Here is a 22,732-nt window from a genome sequence, read left to right on the forward strand (position 1 = left end):
ATATGGATGGGCTATTCAAAAGATTAATTGCACACAGTGAGCGCACTGACTGACTGTATGTGTGAATGAATGAATGAATGAATGAATGAATGAATGAATGAATGAATGAATGAATGATTGAGTTGTATATGAGATTGTGATGTTGATCAAAGGATTGTCTTGTCCAGACTCGATTATTTATAAACTGCCACCATACAGCTGGAATATTGCTGAGAGGGTGCTAAACAACAAACAAACACTGAGGAAGTCTACATAAATATCTATGGTGTGCAAAGCATAAATGGTAATTACTGAAAATTTATTTTTTATGACCAGAAAAGAAAATGAATCAACAAGCTACCATCGAGCTCATCTTGCTCCCAGTGTGCGAAATAGTCACAATGCTTGAAAGTTACCAGCCCAGAAAATAATTCACAAGTCTGATATTTGAATGCAGAAACTAAACAAAAGATTTAAAAAATGTAAAATACCATCAAAAAGAAATACGATAACACATTTCTGTATTAATTTGTCTGTGCTCATATAGTTTAAATCAGTCATCATTTAACTGTTGACATAATGCACGGGATGAAGTCATCATAATCTTGCATGATTTAAAAGTGTATCAAAACTTCAAAGTGTATTATAAAAGTCAAAGAGAGTTATATATTTACAAAATGACCCCATGAAAATTCAGTCTGGACACTGACTGGGTCGATTTACTGGCCTGACTGGATATTTACTAGCCATGAGCTAGCGGGCCTGTGGCTATTTCACTCAATGTATGCTCCATGATAAGCATATTTGACACTGTGAAGGAAAAATACTTCAGATTAAAGTAAGTGGTTTAATTCACTGTCATCCTATCAATGTTGCTGTCAAACCTATTTGACAAGAGAGAAACATAATGACAACCCAAAATATAACTAGCAATAATTATTTACTTGGTATGAGTTAAGTTTCATTTAAATTTTTAAGGAAGAATTAAATTTTTGGATTTATATAAGCCCCAAAATTACATATTTTATGTAAATAAAATAGAAAATTGAATTAATTATGCACTGGCTAATCAAGAATAATAATGTTTGATATTTAATCGATTATTAATTTGCAAAATATTGATTCAGTTGTCCTTTCTATAATAACACATTTGTTTGAAATCATCCATCCCTTTACAAAATCTTGTCCTGAAATTAATTCAGCAGACTAAAGTTTAAAGATGATCAAACATCTGAGTTATTTCCATCCTGTCACTACATGATCCAAATTCAAAATATTTTGGTTTGTTTCGATAAAAAAATGAAATAAACTGAAGCAAATATAATACAGGTACAAATCACCATACATACATGGACTGAACCTTTAGGTAGTTCCCGAAGTGGCACCCAATCACATCCAATAATAGTGTACATACAACCAGACCAATTTTCCGCCACTGATGGTGGTGACAACTACCATCATCACAGTAACACTTGTCTGCGGCCCATGCAACAAACAGGCAACCTTCCTGTTTCGCAAAGCTGCACAGCATGGATAACATGATAGGAACTGATGAGTTGCCATGGTAATCGTTAAATCATCTACTCCAGATCAGGTGGTGAAACCAAGGCAAATTATTTGATAAAAGTAATCACCTGGTCACGACATTTGTGACGTGAATGATAATAGTATCGGAGACAACGCGGTGATTGGGGTGATAGTGGCGGTGTCGATTCCAGTATTGACTGACAAGTGTCACCTTGGCCATTGTTGACAAGCAGCTGGATATTCCTAGCTAGTCTCTTATTTGTATTCTTTCTCAGACACAGATTTAGCACGTAGGCTGTCATTTTTTGTTCATTTCAGTAACATTCCCACTATGTGACATTGTCATGCAAATAATCCAGCCTTGATCAGACAATCCAGTGATTGCCATAATCAGCATTCATCGTCAGCACCAAGATGAATCTTGCTGCCAAAGCACCATTCTCTATTGATAAATTACACAACCCAAATTATAAATTTTGAATATGTTCTGCCACCTACAAAGATTTGATCAGAGTTCATTTTGACATTTATCACTAACTTGTGTTTCTACAGTTGTAAGGAAGGTAGGGTAGGCTAGTGGCTAAGGTGTTTGCTCATCACAGTGGAGGCACATGTTCAATTCCCCACATGTGTACAATGTGTGAAGCCAATTTCTGGTGTCACATGTGTGATATTGATGAACATTGCTAAAAGTGGCGTAAAACTATACTCACTGACTGACTTCAACAATATTAACATGAAACAGTAAGATCTGTACTTCCTGCAGTCACACTACCAACATTGCAGTTACATTGCAGCTGGACACTTGCACAATACGTATTGGTTCCTTGTACAACAAATATTGGCTTGATGCACAACAGGTGTTTAGTGTGCAATGAAAGATAGCTACGTGCACACTAGGTGTTGGTTTGAAGTGCAACAAATGTTGGCTAGGTGTAGAATAGATGTTGGCCAGATGTACTATGAATTTTGGCTAGGTGTAGAATAGGCGTTGGCCAGATGTACAATAAATGTTGTCTATGTGTAGAACAGGTGTTGGCCAAATGTACAATAAATGTTGTCTATGTGTAGAACAGGTGTTGGCCAGATGTACAATAAATGTTGTCTATGTGTAGAATATGTGTGGGCCAGATGTACAATAAATGTTGTCTATGTGTAGAACAGGTGTTGGCCAGATGTACAATAAATGTTGTCTATGTGTAGAACAGGTGTGGGCCAGATGTACAATAAATGTTGTCTATGTGTAGAACAGGTGTGGGCCAGATGTACAATAAATGTTGTCTACGTGTAGAACAGGTGTGTGCCAGATGTACAATAAATGTTGTCTATGTGTAGAACAGGTGTGGGCCAGATGTACAATAAATGTTGTCTATGTGTAGAACAGGTGTTGGCCAGATGTACAATAAATGTTGTCTATGTGTAGAACAGGTGTGGGCCAGATGTACAATAAATGTTGTCTATGTGTAGAACAGGTGTGGGCCAGATGTACAATAAATGTTGTCTATGTGTAGAATAGGCATTGGCCAGATGTACAATAAATGTTGTCTACGTGTAGAACAGGTGTTGGGCAGATGTACAATAAATGTTGTCTATGTGTAGAATAGGTGTGGGCCAGATGTACAATAAATGTTGTCTACGTGTAGAACAGGTGTTGGCTAGATGTACAATAAATGTTGTCTATGTGTAGAACAGGTGTGGGCCAGATGTACAATAAATGTTGTCTATGTGTAGAACAGGTGTTGGGCAGATGTACAATAAATGTTGTCTATGTGTAGAATAGGTGTGGGCCAGATGTACAATAAATGTTGTCTGCGTGTAGAACAGGTGTGGGCCAGATGTACAATAAATGTTGTCTATGTGTAGAATAGGCATTGGCCAGATGTACAATAAATGTTGTCTATATGTAGAACAGGTGTGGGCTAGATGTACAATAAATGTTGTCTACGTGTAGAATAGGTGTTGGCCAGATGTACAATAAATGTTGTCTATGTGTAGAACAGGTGTTGGCCAGATGTACAATAAATGTTGTCTATGTGTAGAACAGGTGTTGGCCAGATGTACAATAAATGTTGTCTATGTGTAGAATAGGTGTGGGCCAGATGTACAATAAATGTTGTCTACGTGTAGAACAGGTGTGTGCCAGATGTACAATAAATGTTGTCTATGTGTAGAACAGGTGTTGGCTAGATGTACAATAAATGTTGTCTATGTGTAGAATAGGTGTTGGCCAGATGTACAATAAATGTTGTCTATGTGTAGAACAGGTGTTGGGCAGATGTACAATAAATGCTGTCTATGTGTAGAACAGGTGTTGGCCAGATGTACAATAAATGTTGTCTATGTGTAGAACAGGTGTTGGCCAGATGTACAATAAATGTTGTCTATGTGTAGAATAGGTGTGGGCCAGATGTACAATAAATGTTGTCTATGTGTAGAACAGGTGTTGGCCAGATGTACAATAAATGTTGTCTATGTGTAGAACAGGTGTGGGCCAGATGTACAATAAATGTTGTCTATGTGTAGAACAGGTGTTGGCCAGATGTACAATAAATGTTGTCTATGTGTAGAACAGGTGTTGGCCAGATGTACAATAAATGTTGTCTATGTGTAGAATAGGCATTGGCCAGATGTACAATAAATGTTGTCTACGTGTAGAATAGGCGTTGGCCAGATGTACAATAAATGTTGTCTACGTGTAGAACAGGTGTGGGCCAGATGTACAATAAATGTTGTCTATGTGTAGAACAGGTGTTGGCCAGATGTACAATAAATGTTGTCTATGTGTAGAACAGGTGTGGGCCAGATGTACAATAAATGTTGTCTATGTGTAGAACAGGTGTTGGCCAGATGTACAATAAATGTTGTCTATGTGTAGAATAGGCATTGGCCAGATGTACAATAAATGTTGTCTATGTGTAGAACAGGTGTTGGCCAGATGTACAATAAATGTTGTCTATGTTTTGAACAGGTGTGGGCTAGATGTACAATAAATGTTGTCTACGTGTAGAATAGGTGTTGGCCAGATGTACAATAAATGTTGTCTATGTGTAGAACAGGTGTTGGCCAGATGTACAATAAATGTTGTCTATGTGTAGAACAGGTGTTGGCCAGATGTACAATAAATGTTGTCTATGTGTAGAACAGGTGTTGGCCAGATGTACAATAAATGTTGTCTATGTGTAGAATAGGTGTTGGCCAGATGTACAATAAATGTTGTCTATGTGTAGAACAGGTGTTGGCCAGATGTACAATAAATGTTGTCTATGTGTAGAATAGGTGTGGGCCAGATGTACAATAAATGTTGTCTATGTGTAGAATAGGCATTGGCCAGATGTACAATAAATGTTGTCTAAGTGTAGAATAGGTGTTGGCCAGATGTACAATAAATGTTGGTCTGATCCTAAACAAATGTTGGCTAATGTACAATAGGTTTGGGTTTAATGTACAACAAATGTTGGCTAATGTGCAATAGAACTTAGCCAGGTGTACAATAAATGTTGGTTACATGTATAACAGGTGTTGGTCATATGTACAGCAAATGTTGGATAGGTATGCTGTAGGTGTTGGCTGGGCATACAACAAATGTTGGATAGGTATGCTGTAGGTGTTGGCTGGGCATACAACAAATGTTGGATAGGTATGCTGTAGGTGTTGGCTGGGCATACAACAAATGTTGGATAGGTATGCTGTAGGTGTTGGCTGGGCATACAACAAATGTTGGATAGGTATGCTGTAGGTGTTGGCTGGGCATACAACAAATGTTGGATAGGTATGCTGTAGGTGTTGGCTGAGCATACAACAAATGTTGGAAAGGTATGTTGCAGGTGTTGGTTAGGCATATAACAAATATTAGGTAGGACATAACAAACATCAGCTATTGAGCTACTAAAGTTTAACCGACAAATGTTCACTCACCTTTGTTCATACATTCCAAAGGGATAGATCAGGACGACTTCAGAAATGATCCATTATCTTGTTCTTGTGAAGCTTGCGGCATCATCAACGATGCTTAATCAGTTCCATCAATGTCTTCATATGTCACATTCAAACTTCACACTGCTCTCCCAGCCGTGGCTACTAAATTGTGCTGTCAACATGTCCAAACCCACAGGCAGTTCTCCTCACTGTATGGTAGCATTTGCTGCAGAAATTCTGCACCGATCTCAAAGCTTTAAGTTTGCTACAATTTATAACATTTTCAACTGTTCTAGCAGCAGTAGCAGTAGACTCTGTGGACAAGTGAAATGTCTTCGGTTCTCTTCTCTAGTGCTGGTGAAATATTTCTAACACTGTAACTTAAGAGTACGTCACAACAGCAGCTTCAAAATATTGCCTTCAACATCACCAATCCACATCACATAGTATCAACAAATTCAACAGAATGAACAAAGTTGTGTCCATTGTTGTGTTTGGTGCGACTTGTCAGTGCAATTCGACATGCAACCAAACACACATTATCTGAGCCTCATTGTGATCAACAACAGATCCCGAGCCGGTACACAATAGATCATACCGATACTGAGTCTCAAAGCAATATGCTGTTGTCTATTCCAAGGGGACCACCATGCCAACAGGGTAGCTGATTGACAGTTTCTGGCATCACAGTTATCAGACAACCACACCTTGTATGGTCTGGTGCCAAAGCAGGTAGATGGCTCACCAACAAGGTGACTAATAAATATGATTTAGCAGTATCCGGTGTAATATTTCATCTGCTAGAAGTGTTACCAATACCTTGACCATACAAACAATCTCAAAATTACCATCATTTACATGGTCCCTCATGTTAATTAGTTTCATAATGTACCTTATTGGAAATTTCAAATGGAATCAACTCAAAACCATCCTATATACTTCATACACTTTCAATACCATTCATTAACACTCCATGTTGCCATGGAAACCAACAATTTTAAAAAATGAGCATGTGGGTGGAAGTTGCTGAAAACATACAAATGGTTACGCTGTAAAGGAGAAAAATGAGATGAGAGATTCACATCTGTCAGGAAAATTTAGACTCCGTCCATTAAGGACTTGGCATAGCAGCTAGGGGCTGGGTGGATGGAGAAAAATATGATTCAGGGACTGAGAACCAAACTATTGATCCACCATTTACTTCTGTGACCTCCCAAGAAGCTTTTAGTTTTTCACCCTCCCATGTCCCTTGCACATAATGTTCTTGTTTCTCCTTGCACATAATGTTCTTGTTTCTCCTTAAGACAAAATGCCAAAATTTGTACATTTTGTCATAAAATATCCATTTGTTTTCATGCTATTCCCCAAATATGTCATTTTTATTTAAGATTATAGCGTAGAGCTTGTCATATCATAGGTGACAGTTTTCTGACCTCTCTTCCAACAGACATCATCGATCCATTCATTGAAGTTCTTTGGATTCTCATCTAATTCAGCGGTTTATCAGTTTCTTATGTTTCCAAGCAACACATCATTTGGAAAGTCATTCGATTGACAATGTTTTGTCTGTATCAGTGTATGTATATATATAGGACGTGACAAACACAGGATTGTTTCCAGTGTTTGTCAATGTTACCATTGTCTATGTTACCATTGTCAGGATGGAAACACACCCTAATGCCTGAGGTGGTAATAGATTATTAGCACTTTGCCTTCAGGCTCTACTAAATTACCTTGTGTAATATACGTCCAAGATATTTACAATGTTCCAGAATGCTCAAACACAGCCATGGTTTCTCCTGCGATTACATGGCATTCAATGATGTTGTCAAGTCTAGATATAATGAATACACCTCCAAGATATGTTCAAGATTCCAGAATGCCTAAATACAGTCTTGTTTTCACTTAGGATTCCATAGCATGCAATGAAGATTTCAATGTTAAGATTCAATGTATTACACCTCTAAGTTTTGTACAGAAAATACACAAGCATGAATACACAAATGAATGTACACATGCATGTACACACATGTACACGAATGTACGAATGTGCGCACGCGCACGCACGCACGCACGCACACACGCACGCACAAAAAATATATGGTTTTGGTATCTTTCCAGGGCACATCTGTAAAATATTCACTTAAACGTATCTGACACAGATTATCTTTCTGGCAAGATGGTTAGCATGTATTAATGCTGTTTTTCTTAAATGTAGCCTCTTCCAAAAGTCCATACTAACAATTTTGATTTCAATAGCATTTGCTAGTTTCAGTCCCACAAATTTTTGGCATACAGAGCAAGACACATCTAACTATATATCACTCAGACATGCATTTGGCAACACTGTTTTTGGTGAGTTTGGAAACAAGACTCAACCTTACCTTAGCCGTGCAGGACTGACACTTCTAGGACGTGGCAGTTTGATAATATCCGTGGTGCTTCGAGAGTCTGACGCTGGTAAGGAGCTGAAGGGTGATTTCCTTAGTGTTAGATCATCTGGAATAACAAGTCATCATATATACACATCGGGACCAGAGAAGTTCCAGGTTAGGACTTGTATTCATCAACCAATTTGTGTTTACCCTCATGACGATCTGAGTTAGAATAGGTCTTCAACAACCCATGTGTGTCCCCCCTAATGAAGATCTGGGTTTGAATAGGTCTTCAACAACCCATGTGTGTCCACCCTCATGAAGATCTGGGTTAGAATAGGTCTTCAACAACCCATGTGTGTCCACCCTCATGAAGATCTGGGTTAGAATTGGCCTTCAACAACCCATGTGTGTCTACCCTCATGAAGATCTGAGTTAGAATAGGCCTTCAACAACTTATGTGTGTCTACCCTATTGAAGATCTTGGTTAGAATAGGTCTTCAACAACCCATGTGTGTCTACCCTCATGAAGATCTGGGTTAGAATAGGCCTTCAACAACCCATGTGTGTCTAGCCTCATGAAGATCTGGGTTAGAATTGGCCTTCAACAACCCATTTGTGTCTAGCCTCATGAAGATCTGGGTTAGAATAGGCCTTCAACAACCCATGTGTGTCTAGCCTCATGACGATCTGAGTTAGAATAGGTCTTCAACAACCCATGTGTGTCTACCCTCATGAAGATCTGGGTTAGAACTGGTCTTCAACAACCCATGTGTGTCTACCCTCATGAAGATCTGGGTTAGCATTGGCCTTCAACAACCCATGTGTGTCTAGCCTCATGAAGATTTGGGTTAGAATTGGCCTTCAACAACCCATGTGTGTCTACCCTCATGAAGATCTGGGTTAAAATAGGTCTTCAACAACCCATGTGTGTCTACCCTCATGAAGATCTGAGTTAGAATTGGCCTTCAACAACCCATTTGTGTCTACCCTCAAGAAGATCTGGGTTAGAATAGGTCTTCAACAACCCATGTGTGTCTACTCTTATGAAGATCTGGGTTAGAATAGGCCTTCAACAACCCATGTGTGTCTAGCCTCATGAAGATCTGGGTTAGAATTGGCCTTCAACAACTTATGTGTGTCTACCCTCATGAAGATCTGGGTTAGAATTGGCCTTCAACAACCCATTTGTGTCTACCCTCAAGAAGATCTGGGTTAGAATAGGTCTTCAACAACCCATGTGTGTCTACTCTTATGAAGATCTGGGTTAGAATAGGCCTTCAACAACCCATGTGTGTCTAGCCTCATGAAGATCTGGGTTAGAATTGGCCTTCAACAACTTATGTGTGTCTACCCTCATGAAGATCTGGGTTAGAATTGGCCTTCAACAACTTATGTGTGTCTACCCTCATGAAGATCTGGGTTAGAATTGGCCTTCAACAACCCATGTGTGTCTACTCTCATGTAGATCCAGGTCAGAATTGGTGTTCAACAACCCATGTGTGTTTTTCTCTCATGAAGATCTGAGTTAGAATAGGTCTTCAACAACCCATGTGTGTCTACTCTCATGAAGATCTGAGTTAGAATAGGTCTTCAACAACCCATTTGTGTCTACCCTCATGAAGATCTGGGTTAGAATTGGCCTTCAACAACTTATGTGTGTCTACCCTCATGAAGATCCAGGTTAGAATTGGCCTTCAACAACCCATGTGTGTCTACTCTCATGTAGATCCAGGTCAGAATTGGTGTTCAACAACCCATGTGTGTCTACTCTCATGAAGATCTGAGTTAGAATAGGTCTTCAACAACCCATTTGTGTCTAGCCTCATGAAGATCTGGGTTAGAATTGGCCTTCAACAACCCATGTGTGTCTAGCCTCATGAAGATCTGGGTTAGAAAAGGCCTTCAACAATCCATGTATGTCTAGCCTCATGAAGATCTGGGTTAGAATAGGCCTTCAACAACCCATGTGTGTCTACCCTCATGAAGATCTGAGTTAGAACAGGTCTTCAACAACCCATTTGTGTCTACCCTCATGAAGATCTTGGTTAGAACAGGTCTTCAACAACCCATGTGTGTCTACCCTCATGAAGATCAACGTTAGAACTTCTCTTTAGCAACCCATTGTTCTGGTCTGTACCGTTGGTACTGACATAACATACACCAGTATAGAGCCAGTATTGGACCAGTGCTTATTTTCCTTTAGTGGCCCGTTACAGGAAAACTGTACCAGGCCACATATGGATGGTTACCGTAAACACAGCACCACAATGCTGTACTGGCTGTACTGGCTGTACTGGCTGTTGCTATTTAGTGTTGAGCTAAATCATGAATAATAACATGCAGTATAGATTTTGGTGAGACAAGAGCGTTTTGAAAATTTTAAACATTCAGTCATTCATCATATATGCCATGTTTTTAGATCATGCAAAAACCTGTTTGCATATTTAATTCAAAATCATAACTTCAATTCAGGAGGAATTAAACTCACATGCATACTCTAGTGTTTTGTTTTTTGTTTTTTCTCCTTCAGATTATTTTTGTTTGGTATCAGCTTGTTTTAAACTGTAGAAACGGTACTAAACTTATAACCGGGCCAGTGTCGGTGAAACTGTGAAGGATCAATTAGGCAACCATTATGGCTGTGTACTGGGCCAGAGTTCTGTGCCTGTACTGGGCCACTTCAACGCCAGTGTGCAAAATAGTACAGGCCCAGTTCCGGAATGCCTTAAATGGGCCTTATGCTCTGACTATGATGGGCCAGTACTGGTTCAGTTACGTGATGTTAGCTGTGTTGCTGTGAGCAACAACAACAAACAAACAAGCAAACATCTTTCATATCCTTCAGTGAATAATTCAAGCTATGTTTTTCACACTTAGCAAGGAATCTTTGTATAAACTTTTCCACATTCATGTTTCTCATATTCCCTAGAATGGACCTGCTATGGACATTAAAAGCATCAAAATAAGAAAATGCAATCCCTGTTATATCATACAAAATCTTTACCATGGTGTTCCTATTACAGCTGTGAAAATATTGACTACACAGTTTTCTGTTATTAAAACCTTTCCTTGTTATTTTAGAAGGAATGTTTTACAAAAATATGCCAAATATCTCAACTATTATACAGGTCAGCCCAGTTTGTATGTGGCGTGGAGTCATCCCACTGATGACATCCTTGCATTGTCAGCTTGCTGATGGGGTAAACCTCTTGGTCATGTGGACAAGACAACCGAGTTTGGATCAGAAGGTCCGTGGTTTGAATTCCAGCACAGGACTTTGAAATTTCATACATAAAGACAAATAGTTGCAAAAACATTTTTGGTTCAGTATCAAACAGAACTAAAACATCACTCACTTGCAGGTTTATTCTGAAAACTTGAGAATAATCTTCCTGAAGGGAAGCTTTTTGAATCTTCTGTTGGTTTAGGATCTGGAATATAAAGAAATGAATGAGTGTAACAATACAACAGCAGGAGATATCCATCTAATGAATATATGCTATATTTTCTGAAAATTCACTGTAAACATTCCATCTACGAAGTATTATCTTACCTCATGTTTAATTGTAATTATATTTTTACCATTTTTTGACCAAAAAATAGACAAAAATTTTGAATATGCCTGAAAAATATGAACACATTTAGATTGACTCTGAAAAATGTATATATGTTACATATGTCATATTTGGGATTTCACTTTCTTATGTTGATAAGAAGTTAAAAACCTTGATCATACTAAAGCTTTATAAGATCAGTAACAATAACTCTTAAATGGAAGCTTAATGCCTCACCAAATTCATGATATAGCATGACATCATGGAAAATACAAGAAACTGAAAATATTACATGATAATACCACTATATAGCAATTTGAATATATTATCAGTATTATCTTATAATATTAGTTCAATCATATTCATAAAATACTGTGCATGTTTTTACCAATTACGTTAAAACTGACCTGATACAAAAAGCATTGTAACATTGATAGGTACAACAGTGTGAGTTACAATATTCTTATACCAGCAATATATTATAATCATATTTAATACACTTGTGTCAGCAATGCTCAGTTATACTGTGGCATAACATAGAGAATTAATTGTATTTTAAGAATATCTAATTTAATTTTATTAGAGCGAATTATTTGCCATTCTGAGGAGTTTGAAATGCAGGGGTGAGTAAACTTATTCCATCAGGTTATTGCTAACAGTGCACTGAGTCAACAGATATTCTCAAAACAGACAAATATTAATGCCTCAAGAAAAATCATGCATATTTTCATGTTATAAGAAAACATGCTGCATGCAGTGTATATAGTTGTGGAAGCATTACATAAGTCCCACTACCATGCATAAATAGTGAACAAGTTTATATACAAACAGTACATGGATGCACATATGCAAGTCTTACATGAGATACCACCACCGTGGTTCGTATTTGATTGCACCTGGGTCTTAGATTCTCGATTCGCAAGTTTTTTGGAAAGTGTTTTTAACTTGCTGGATGTATCCTTGGATGTTTGGCCAATCATTAGATCCTGAAAACGACTTTCAAAATCCTCAGTTTTTACAGATTCTAAGTCACTGGCATAACCTGTCTGCGGATGAGGTAAGAGTTGTTTGATCTTGGGTGGCCGGCTCATGACTGACACATGATTTGAGTGTGGTGGCAGATCGGCAGGACCTATTCCAAAGTAAACAGTCAATAGTAATGCAGTTGTAAATATCAACTGTTGGTGTAGGACTGGGATGTCTTCTCTGTCCTATTATATTTCTAGAAATACCTTAAAAATTTTCATACAAAAATAGTGATGATCATTTCCTGAAAACAAAGTCATATGTCACCTAAATTCAGGCCTACTACAGGAAACCAGGTGCAAACTCCCAAATCTTAGATTATGCGGACATCTTAGACATAAATAGTTACTAAAAGTGTAAACATCCTTCTACAGTTTGTATTCAACAGAACCAAACATAGGAAATCACATTAAATCATCAAATGGATATAGATCCATGTGATTTACCATGTTTGTTCTACTGAAATTGAGCAGGGTTCTTATCAATACAAAACTTATGGCATCTTGTTTCTGTTTGTACTTTATTTCATGTGTGAATGTTTGGTAGTTTTTAGCTGTTTTTCCTTGGTAGGCCTTTAACCTGGCATTTCATCACATTAATATTACAAGAACAATAGCAGAATGTTCATGACATAAACGACACTGACAACATTCAACTTTTAATTCATCACAAGAACCTGTTTCCATCCATGGCTACAATATCATGCCGTATGTTAGATATCAATCATTGTCTTCTAAGGAAGAAGGAAAGGGAGTCTGGATTTCTTGATAAAATAAAATATTTCTCAGACAGTGGTAGAAGGAAAGCAAGTCATTTTCACCAAGAACTATAAGATAAAGCAACATGTCCCATGAATTTTCTATTTTTCTGTATAACCATTCATGAAAATGATTTCATCTACACCTCTACTGACACTGTACTATTTTACAACTACCCTAAACATGAACATCATATTTTAAGGATCTTATCATCAGAAAGCCTTTTCCTATGATCTATGAGTTTTATTCCTAAATTATGGTGGTATGAATCAATACTTTGTGCATATTGATCAGCAACTATGACAATGGATCAGCTATGAGTCCTCACCCTCAAACATTGACTGTAGTCACCTATTCTGGGGGATCAGCTATGATAGAGTCTGTAGTCTACAATCTCAAAGCTAGAGTGTATTCATCTAGTGTGATAGATTAACAATGATAGAGTTTACAATCGCAAATCTAGCATCTATTTATCTAGCTTCATGGATCTGGTATGATAGCATCTCAAAGCCAGAATGTATTCTTCTACTATAACAGATGAACAATAATAGAAGAGCCATAAAGTCTCAAAGCCAAAATGTATTCTTCTATCACCTATGAGAGTGTCTACAATCTCAAAGCTAAAATCTATTCCTCTAGTTTGATGGATCAGCTACGATAGAGTCTATATAGTCTCAGAATGCTACCATCAGATTTCTTTTTTGGTGGACAAAAAGCTGAGAGAAAAAGGCTCTCCGGCCTACAAGCTGTGGATGAAACTAATTACTTTACTAAATCACATCAAATTATTAGGGAACAGTGAGTGAAGACATTGTCAAGACATTGTGAGCCAACTCCTCTAATGTGAGATAAGCCTAGATACTGGAAGAGCCATAAAATCTATAGCTGCTGTAAGTGAGCACTATTTCTGCACTAAGGAGCTGTGGAAAGACAGAAAACTGTGACTATGAGAAAATCAGAAATCTCCTTTTCAAACCTCGCCTGGGACTGGAGGGTGGTGTGAGACAGGTGCGAGGGAGGGTGGGGAGGGGTGGTTTCCCCCGCGGCTCGGTGCTGTGGGATCTTCGATGTCTGCTAGCATAACGAGCATCTAAATTTGAGAAACAAATGATGGTCATAAGCTATATAAGCACTTTACTAGAACTGAACTTTAAGCAATTTTGGTGAATATTATTTGAGAGAAAATGAAAACAGTTGAAGTTGAGGTGAAATGGTGGCCAGTCTGGGGATGTGTGCACATGCATGTGCATGTACTGGCATGTGAGTGTAGTTTTATGCCACTTTTAGCACTATCCCAACCCTGGACAATAGGCTTCACACATTGTAACCATGTTTAGAATCGAACCCAGGCCTACAGCGTGACAAGCAAACACTTTAACCACTACACTACCCCTGTACTATCATGTGTTCATGCATGTAAATGCGGCATTGGCTCCTTGTACCTGTACAGACTAATGTTGACATATTTACTACTGCTGACCCATTGAAATACCAAACATCAGATTAAAACTGATACATTCCTCAGTAACACAGTTTCTTGATTTATCCTTAAAACCATAAGTCAAGGAAGGGTAAGAACAAGTCCCATCTTTCAGCATCTCTCGCTATGATATGACTAAGGATCAAACCAATGACTTTTCATTCTCATGGTCAAACCTTTACCCACTAGAATGCAAAGAAGTACTTGAATTATGAGTTACCAGGTTTCTAGGAAGAGGGGTAGATTAATAGTTGAAACATGTGCTTGCTATGCAAAGACACAGTCTTGATGCTCAACATGGGTGCAATGAGTCCGATTTCTAGTGAGCCAGATTCTAGTACCCTTGTTGGATAAATCCCATGTGGGATTTGAACCCACACCTCAAAGCCAGGCACCTAATTGCCAGCACACTAAGGCAGCTGTCAAACCCACTCAGCCATTTGGACAACCTAACAAAAGTACTTAATCTGCACTCTACTGAGAAAGTGTAATCCAAATGTAACATGTTACATTTGACCATTTTCTATATGGCACTGTATTCACTGGACAGAGAAGTATTCACTGGGTAGAGAAGTCCAGACAAACTAAAGCAAATACAAATCCAGACATGGCCATAGACACCTGGTGTCTTAGAGAACAGTTTGATATATCTGCTGTTGTCCCACTGATCTGTTAATAATAAAGTAAGGTTAACACAAACAAGTGGTCAATAGCAAGAGCAACAATCACAACCATTTTGTTAATATGGCGCATAATACAAATATGGTACATAATAAACACAACTTATATGGTAAAGGATAACAAAAATAATGAGAAACATGTTATGGTAACTGATAATACACATAGTCAATGTTGAACATAAACATGTTAACATGGCTCATAATCAATATATATATATATAATGTAAATGATAATACACATAGTAAATGTTGAACATAAACATGTTAACATGGCTCATAATCAATATATATATATATAATGTAAATGATAATACACATAGTAAATGTTGAACATAAACATGTTAACATGGCTCATAATCAATATATATATATATAATGTAAATGATAATACACATAGTAAATGTTGAACATAAACATGTTAACATGGCTCATAATCAATATATATATATATAATGTAAATGATAATACATATGGTAAATGGTACATACAAATATGGTAACTGATATTATATATATGGTAAATGATAAGGTTAATGATAAACACAATCATCGTAAGGCCGGACCAATTTCATTTCTTGTTTTACGGATCCGTCTGCCGCAATTTTTCCAGAATAAGAAAAAGAAAAAAAGTTAATTTTCCCTACTCAAAAAATAAAATCCTAATGTTTTTATAGGTTGGAAATGTAAACTCACAAAAAAAAATACATTATAGGTTGTTTTTTTTAAAACATATTCACTTCATGAATTGCCAAAAGTAATACACTTTGAGCATTTAGAAGGAGTATTACTTTGACTAGAAAATGTTTTTCCCTCTTTTTCCTGTCTGCCTTTAGGTTTTCAGAGAACAAAAATCTGTAAAACAAGAAATAAAATTGGTTTGGCCTACATGATAAATACAATTATAGTAAATGATCAATACACATAGGATAAACACAGCCATGCAAAACAACAAATGCTCTCATGGATTGTGATGTCATGACCCTGTTCTGTTAGCTGTTAGTGAATTCATCACATGGTTCACACCTTGAACTGACACCAACACTGTCACAGATACAAACTGACAAGAGAATATACCAGGGAAACTAGGGGTTGTATAAAAAACTGTACTTAGACTTCTGTTGTGTTAGCTGTTTTATGCCGCTTTTAGCATAAAAGCTTTAAGCATATATATCAAGGTTTGGGACACCAGGAATGGACTTCACACATTGTAACCATGCAGGGAATCGATCACAGGTTTCGGTATGATGAGCAAATGCTTCAACCTCTAGGCTACCCCACCACCCCCTGCTTACCGATGGATTTTCTGGATTTGAAAGTCATAGGTCAAAATAAAAATGAAAAAAACAAAAACAACTTCACCCTTACACAAATATACAACAGGTAGTATTACAATGAATATCATTCAAATTCTGTGTTTTCATTTAACATTTATGTTGAATTTAACAGAGACAAAAAATAAATTTACACATTACTAAGAATACAAGAATAAGATACAAAAGGTATTTGTGTCCAGTGATTTTATTCAACATCTAGTAGTCAGTGTGCAAATCATTATGAATGAGTCAGGGTGAGAAACTATTAATTGATGGAAGTATTGAGTCTTTAAACGGCATTCAGAAGTCATACAAATTAAGGCAAGAATTTACAGATGTCAACTTCTACATTTTGAAGGATATAAATTTTCAGTGATTGCTGTTAACTTTCACCAGCTTTTGGAGTGTGTTCTTAAGGTTCTTTCAGGTTTCAGAGCGCATTCTTACTGATGAAGGAGCAAGAATAAACTTCAAAAAGTCGTGTCCATAAAGAGAAAAAAGTTGACATTAATAAAGTCCTGCGTTAGTGTAAATATTGTTTATTTTTTCTCATTTTAATTATCAAGCTCGGGATCACTTAGGTTGGAATATCTGTAAGCCAAGCAATATAAGGCAAAATAGCTCAGAATAATTTTGTAAAAGCAATGGTAACAGCTTCAACAACTGCTTCTAAAAATCTCTAAGTTGTTAGTGGTTGCATTTTAATATCAAACACATCTGTAGAGACAATATCAATACATTAATGCACATTATCTTACCACACACATAAATGTCATTTTCTGACTGGCCAAGCACAGTGTGTTCCATTATTTTCAATGTACCCCGCTGCCAATGGCAACCCATTCAGTTCTACGTGGTAGTACTTCTTCATCTCGAATAACACTGAATCACACATGATGCACGGAATTTACCAAGGTTTCGTGAATGCAAATCAGTGGAAGGGAGATAACTCTAAATCTGTTTTTCTTGTGTCGTCTGCAAAATCTAGTGATGGCTACAAAAAGATTTGCCTCACATTCCAATAAATAAATTTTCACAATGTGTTTAAATGTAGTCCTTTTGAATAGGGGGATTACACCACTTCAACTTTACTGAGACAATACCTGTGGGATAAACAACAAGATGCAAGGTTTGAATCATTTGGTTCACACATGTTGGCTGAAGTGTACGATCTGATACCCATGCTTCAAACAGTTCAAAATTAACATTGAGGTGTTCGGTAAGATAAATACATTGATCACTGGTCCCTTGGGGCTCATGGGTTGATGTACACTCAATGTTTGTTTACGTCTGTGTTACATAAACATAAACAAAAATCAAGGGTATGTCAACCCATGTCCCCCTCATGACCAGTGAACAACTTACAATGTGGATGGCTATTGTCATATTGAGCGTTATATCTGTATACTGTCCCTCCACCAAACTTGACCCTCACCTGTCGGCCGAGTGACCACCCCCTCGTCCGAGTTGACCGTGTCACGGTCACTACCTGGTCTGGGTATGCGAGCCTTCAGGTCATCCAGATAACCACCTATGTCAAACGTGTACATTCATAGTACCTCATCATCATCACCCCACATTAAATGATGCTAGTTTTACGATGCTTTTAGCAATATTCCAGCAGTATCACATCAAGGGACACCAGAAATGGGCTTCATACATTGTACCCATCTAGGGAATCGAACCAGAATCTTCAGGGTGATGAGCAAATGCTTTAACCATTAGGCTACTCCACTACCCGCATGGTGTTAAAAAATTTGGATACTGAAACTGAAATTGGTTTCTGCTAGATCCAAAGGGAGTAACTCTGCACAACAAATTGCACCACCATAGTACATCTGGTCCAGCAGCCACTACAACTAGCTGCAGTTCACTCATCTAATTGCTAAAAAGCCCCTTAACCTTTCTAAACAAATATTAGCTACAACATATTTAAGCAAGCTACAAATATTTGCAAATACACTGGGATCTTTGCGAAGACACGTAATGTGTCTTCTGATCATGTTTGTTGTTTAATGTTACACTTAGCAGTATTCCAGTTATAAGATGGCGATGGCGATGGCGATATGTATCTGATCATGATCAGATAACCCGATGATCTATTTCATGAGCATCAATCTTCACAATTGTCAATTTAGTCAGTGAGCTCCATATTCGCCTGTTACAACAAGCAAGGATTGCTGAAGATCAAGTATAACCTGGATCTGCGCAGGTCCTGCTGATTATGAGAAATTTATCAGTTGCTGATGCTAGTAAGCTTAAAACAGTCTACATGAATCTGTGTTATGATTAATTAATAACAATCTAGAAATGTTTAAACAAAGAGTTATCACAAATAAACAACATGGCATAGTTGAAACCTTAGATGTCTTGACATAGAAAGCTCTAGTGTTTACCTCCCCTTCTTCAATGGATGACAACAAAGCAAATGTAATTAATGAACAAGACTAAAATCTACCTATATTTGCAATATCTAAATGAACTATCCACACCAGCAAAACCAACTTCATCACAGCAAAATAGAAGAAAAGTATGTTGTCCCACAAACCCAACTTTCAAAAATATATAAACATATCTACCAGGAATAAATCTTTACTCAACATACCAACAAGAAATGTTCTCATTGCAACAGTTAGTATTAATTTTTTACTTAATGTCGTTCACTAACAGGATTGTACAATTGAAATGGGGGTAAAAACATTCTTACGATTTAAGCTTCTCTTAATGGCATACATAAACAAAACAATTTCTGAGTTTCAATGACGTTTGCCAACATTGTACGATCAAGACAGGGAAACATTGCTATTTCCAAAGAGACAGGTTGGGTGTGATTGACACATACGGTTCACCAAAACAACCACCAATCAAAACGCTCATGATTTATGACTGACAGGCGCATACCTCGCTTCTTGCGCATGATCTCCTTGAATTTCTCATCGATCTGCTGGGCAGCCAGGGAGTCCAGGTCACTGTGGCCATCGTCCCCTCGGTGATCATCTAGAATAAACAGGCATTTTCATCATCAGGAACACATAGGCTATGTACTATTATTAAAGTACTACTATGTTCATTGGTTAATGCAATATTGGTTCATTGCTCAGCAATATTCCTGCTATATGACAGGCATCTGTAAAAAAACATATCTAGAACAAACAACCCAGTGATTGACATCATGAGCATTGACCTGAGCATCTGGAATATGTGTCAACCAAGTGAGTCTGACTATCCGATCCCATTACTTGCCTCTTACGACATGCATAGGTCTGGACATCACGTTTGTCAGTTGTCACCTATGAAACTGTCTCTTCTATATAATTAGCTAGCCTATAAGACAGACTAATAACACTTAGCTAAAATTAAATGAAAACAAAACAAAAAAATCATAAATGACAAAATAATATATCTTCACTGTTTTGAAATGAGAATAAAACATGGAAGTTCATTACTGACTAAAAACGGAATACCTATAAACAGGTAGTATTGCGAAAAAAAATTATATCTTTGGGTATTGTTGATAGGGATCGCTATTTGTAACTTGATTACATGAGTAAACTAGTAAAATCACACCAGAACATGAAAAAACATGGTCATTACAATACACATACAGAATGATGACACAACTGTAAGCAGGTTACCAGAAGTAGGTTACCAGAAGTGGGTGAGTGAGTGAGTGAGTGAGTGAGAATGAAATTTTACACCACACTCTATACTGTGGTAAAACCACTTCATTTCACCCCTAGCGGATTTTGTATATATACTGACAGAAACAAATAAAGGAACACAGGAGAATTCAAGTGTTCCTTTGATATTTTCCAGTTTTCATCACCGGCACTCTGAATAACACTTTGGGAGGAAATCTGAGACTAAATATAGGAACACTGCCATGAAGGCATGTTTGTTTTTTTGTTATACACTGCACCTTCTCCATTGGAACTAAATATGGTTCTCGTTGACCTTCGCATGACCGAATATGTTCCTTATCTAATGGCCACTGTGAGCGTCTATTTGGTGTGTACTCTCAAGTGCCAACATGGCCCTTCAACAAAATGGAAGAGGGAGATCGTGAGAGTGGTGTAAGTATGTCATTTGATGCAGTGTTCATGGGCCAAACATATTCGTCTTCATTTACCAACTCACATAAATGAACAAACTCATAACCAACCAAGCAGTTTTGGTTTTGGTTAACTGAATTGCTTAACAGATGGTTCCAAAAGAGTGCCAGAGACCTGTATGATTCATTGTGTCATTCGTATCATGACCTTGTGTCATTCGTGCCAGGATGCTATCTGAGCATGCACAAGTAAACACTCAAGTGAAACAAAATGAACTGGTTCCAAGACAAGGGTAGACAATTTTGTCCTTATGAAGAATCAAACCAAAGCCCTGCCTATGACAAACCAACACTTGAACCGCTTGGCCATTAAGTCACTGAGGAAATTATAACAAGAGATTAGATGACATATCTGTCAATGACGTTAGTACAATTAAACAACCCAGTTCATTAGTAAATTTGAACAGCAGTATCAGAGCTCCATTAATCAAAATGTAAAATGTTCCAGCCTCTCAAAGGTCCATGGCCAGGACCTTGATCAAACGTAAAACACTCACCATGAAACTCATCCAGAGACATTTTCTCAACAAGCACCATAGAACATAGATTGACATGATGAAAATGAGAAAATGAGTCTTAAAAAAAAGCAACAGGATTCATCTAGCACTCCTAACAAATTTAGGGAATAAATAAGGACTTTTTTCCAGATACTTCAATATTTATGGCAATTTACACAAACTGTAATATTGTCTTTCATGTAGAAATGTGTAAGTTAGCAGAATGGTCAGGAGCCTGTTTCACATGGCATTCTCAGCATCAAGGTGAACTAGAACCAAGGCTTATGACTCACTGTGTTAACAGGGCTCTATGGACCTGATGGGTCTGTTGCTAGTTATGGAAATACAAGACACCGTAGCCAAGCAATCTTAGTTGTGTCTGAGGAATATTAATCTGAAAAGTTGTAAGTCCAAATTTGAAAATGTAAATTGCCTTTAATGTTAGGTCTAGGGACATAGGGTTGACTTGTGGTTCTGATGGGGTTAAATTTGGCTTGATATGAGGTTCAGTTGGGTTGACTTAAGGTTAACTATCAGTCTTTGAGTAGATCTATATGAATTGCTGAACTAATCTACAAGTCTGAACTAAGTAAATTTGACCTGGGTTTGACTTGGGGTTGACATCAATGCGTGAACCGATCTACATGAATCCTTGTACTAATCTACAAGTCTGAACTATGCTAGAGTTCTACACTATGACAGGAAGCAGAGCAATACGCTGGCCATGCACCTTGAAGTGGCACTGCAAGCTGAGTTCCTCTCCTACCATCTGTATGGACATCAGTCAGGTTCCCCACATCGCTGTATATCTGCGCACTACCCATAATCCTCTTGTGTTCCGAGCCAGCATCATCCTGTACACTTCCTGTTCCAACACCAGTATCTCGGTCAGAACTACCACCACGAGTGTGACCTAAAACTGGGAAATGAAAAAAGGGCCAACATTTCAGGTTCTGCATCAATCTCAAATAGATCTGATCTTGTTCGATGGTAGCCTTAAATTTATTAGGACTGGATTCATCAAATTTGTTGGCTCATTATCAACCAGGTCAACAGACTGGATTACCTTATTTGTTAAATCACCTGTTATAGCAAGTAAACAACGGTGGAATGTCTACAGGAAGGATGTTGTGAAAGGGTGCTGGAGACAATTATTCTAACCTCGAATCTCTACAGGAAGGATAGTATGGAAGGATCCTGGGGATATATTCTAATCTGGAATCTCTACTAGAATAATGGTATGGAAGGTTGATAAGGCCACATTCTAACTTGGAATCTCTACAAGAAAGTTGGTATGGACGGTTGTTACAGTCTGGACACCTGACTCACCGTGCTTGTCACGGCGATCATCAGTGGTGTCAAACCCCACCCCCTGAGCCTCAAGCCGGTTCCGGTCAAAAATAGAAAACGTCGATTTTTTGACACTTTGTGGTTGACTGAAGGTCTGTGGAGGTAACAGACATTGATTAAAATACAGATACAATCTGTTATTGGATAATATTGATTATCAATCAG

At 37.7% G+C, this 22,732-nt stretch overlaps 1 protein-coding gene across 1 annotated transcript in view; it reads right to left on the bottom strand.

The window, feature by feature from the left end:
- The window catches only part of LOC137298433 (golgin subfamily A member 6-like protein 22), a 96,237-nt gene that overhangs the window by 66,408 nt on the left and 7,097 nt on the right, over nt 1-22,732 (bottom strand). Inside the window, exons 4-10 of the mRNA XM_067830702.1 lie at nt 22,547-22,661; nt 21,948-22,136; nt 19,511-19,606; nt 18,045-18,140; nt 12,213-12,485; nt 11,156-11,230; nt 7,806-7,920 (exon numbers count right to left, since the gene is read on the bottom strand). Of these exons, the coding sequence (XP_067686803.1) occupies nt 7,806-7,920; nt 11,156-11,230; nt 12,213-12,485; nt 18,045-18,140; nt 19,511-19,606; nt 21,948-22,136; nt 22,547-22,661 (959 nt within the window). The remainder of the gene's footprint in view (nt 1-7,805; nt 7,921-11,155; nt 11,231-12,212; nt 12,486-18,044; nt 18,141-19,510; nt 19,607-21,947; nt 22,137-22,546; nt 22,662-22,732) is intronic.

Source organism: Haliotis asinina, chromosome 1, assembly GCF_037392515.1.
Source record: "Haliotis asinina isolate JCU_RB_2024 chromosome 1, JCU_Hal_asi_v2, whole genome shotgun sequence".
NCBI classification, from domain to species: Eukaryota; Metazoa; Mollusca; class Gastropoda; order Lepetellida; family Haliotidae; genus Haliotis; species Haliotis asinina.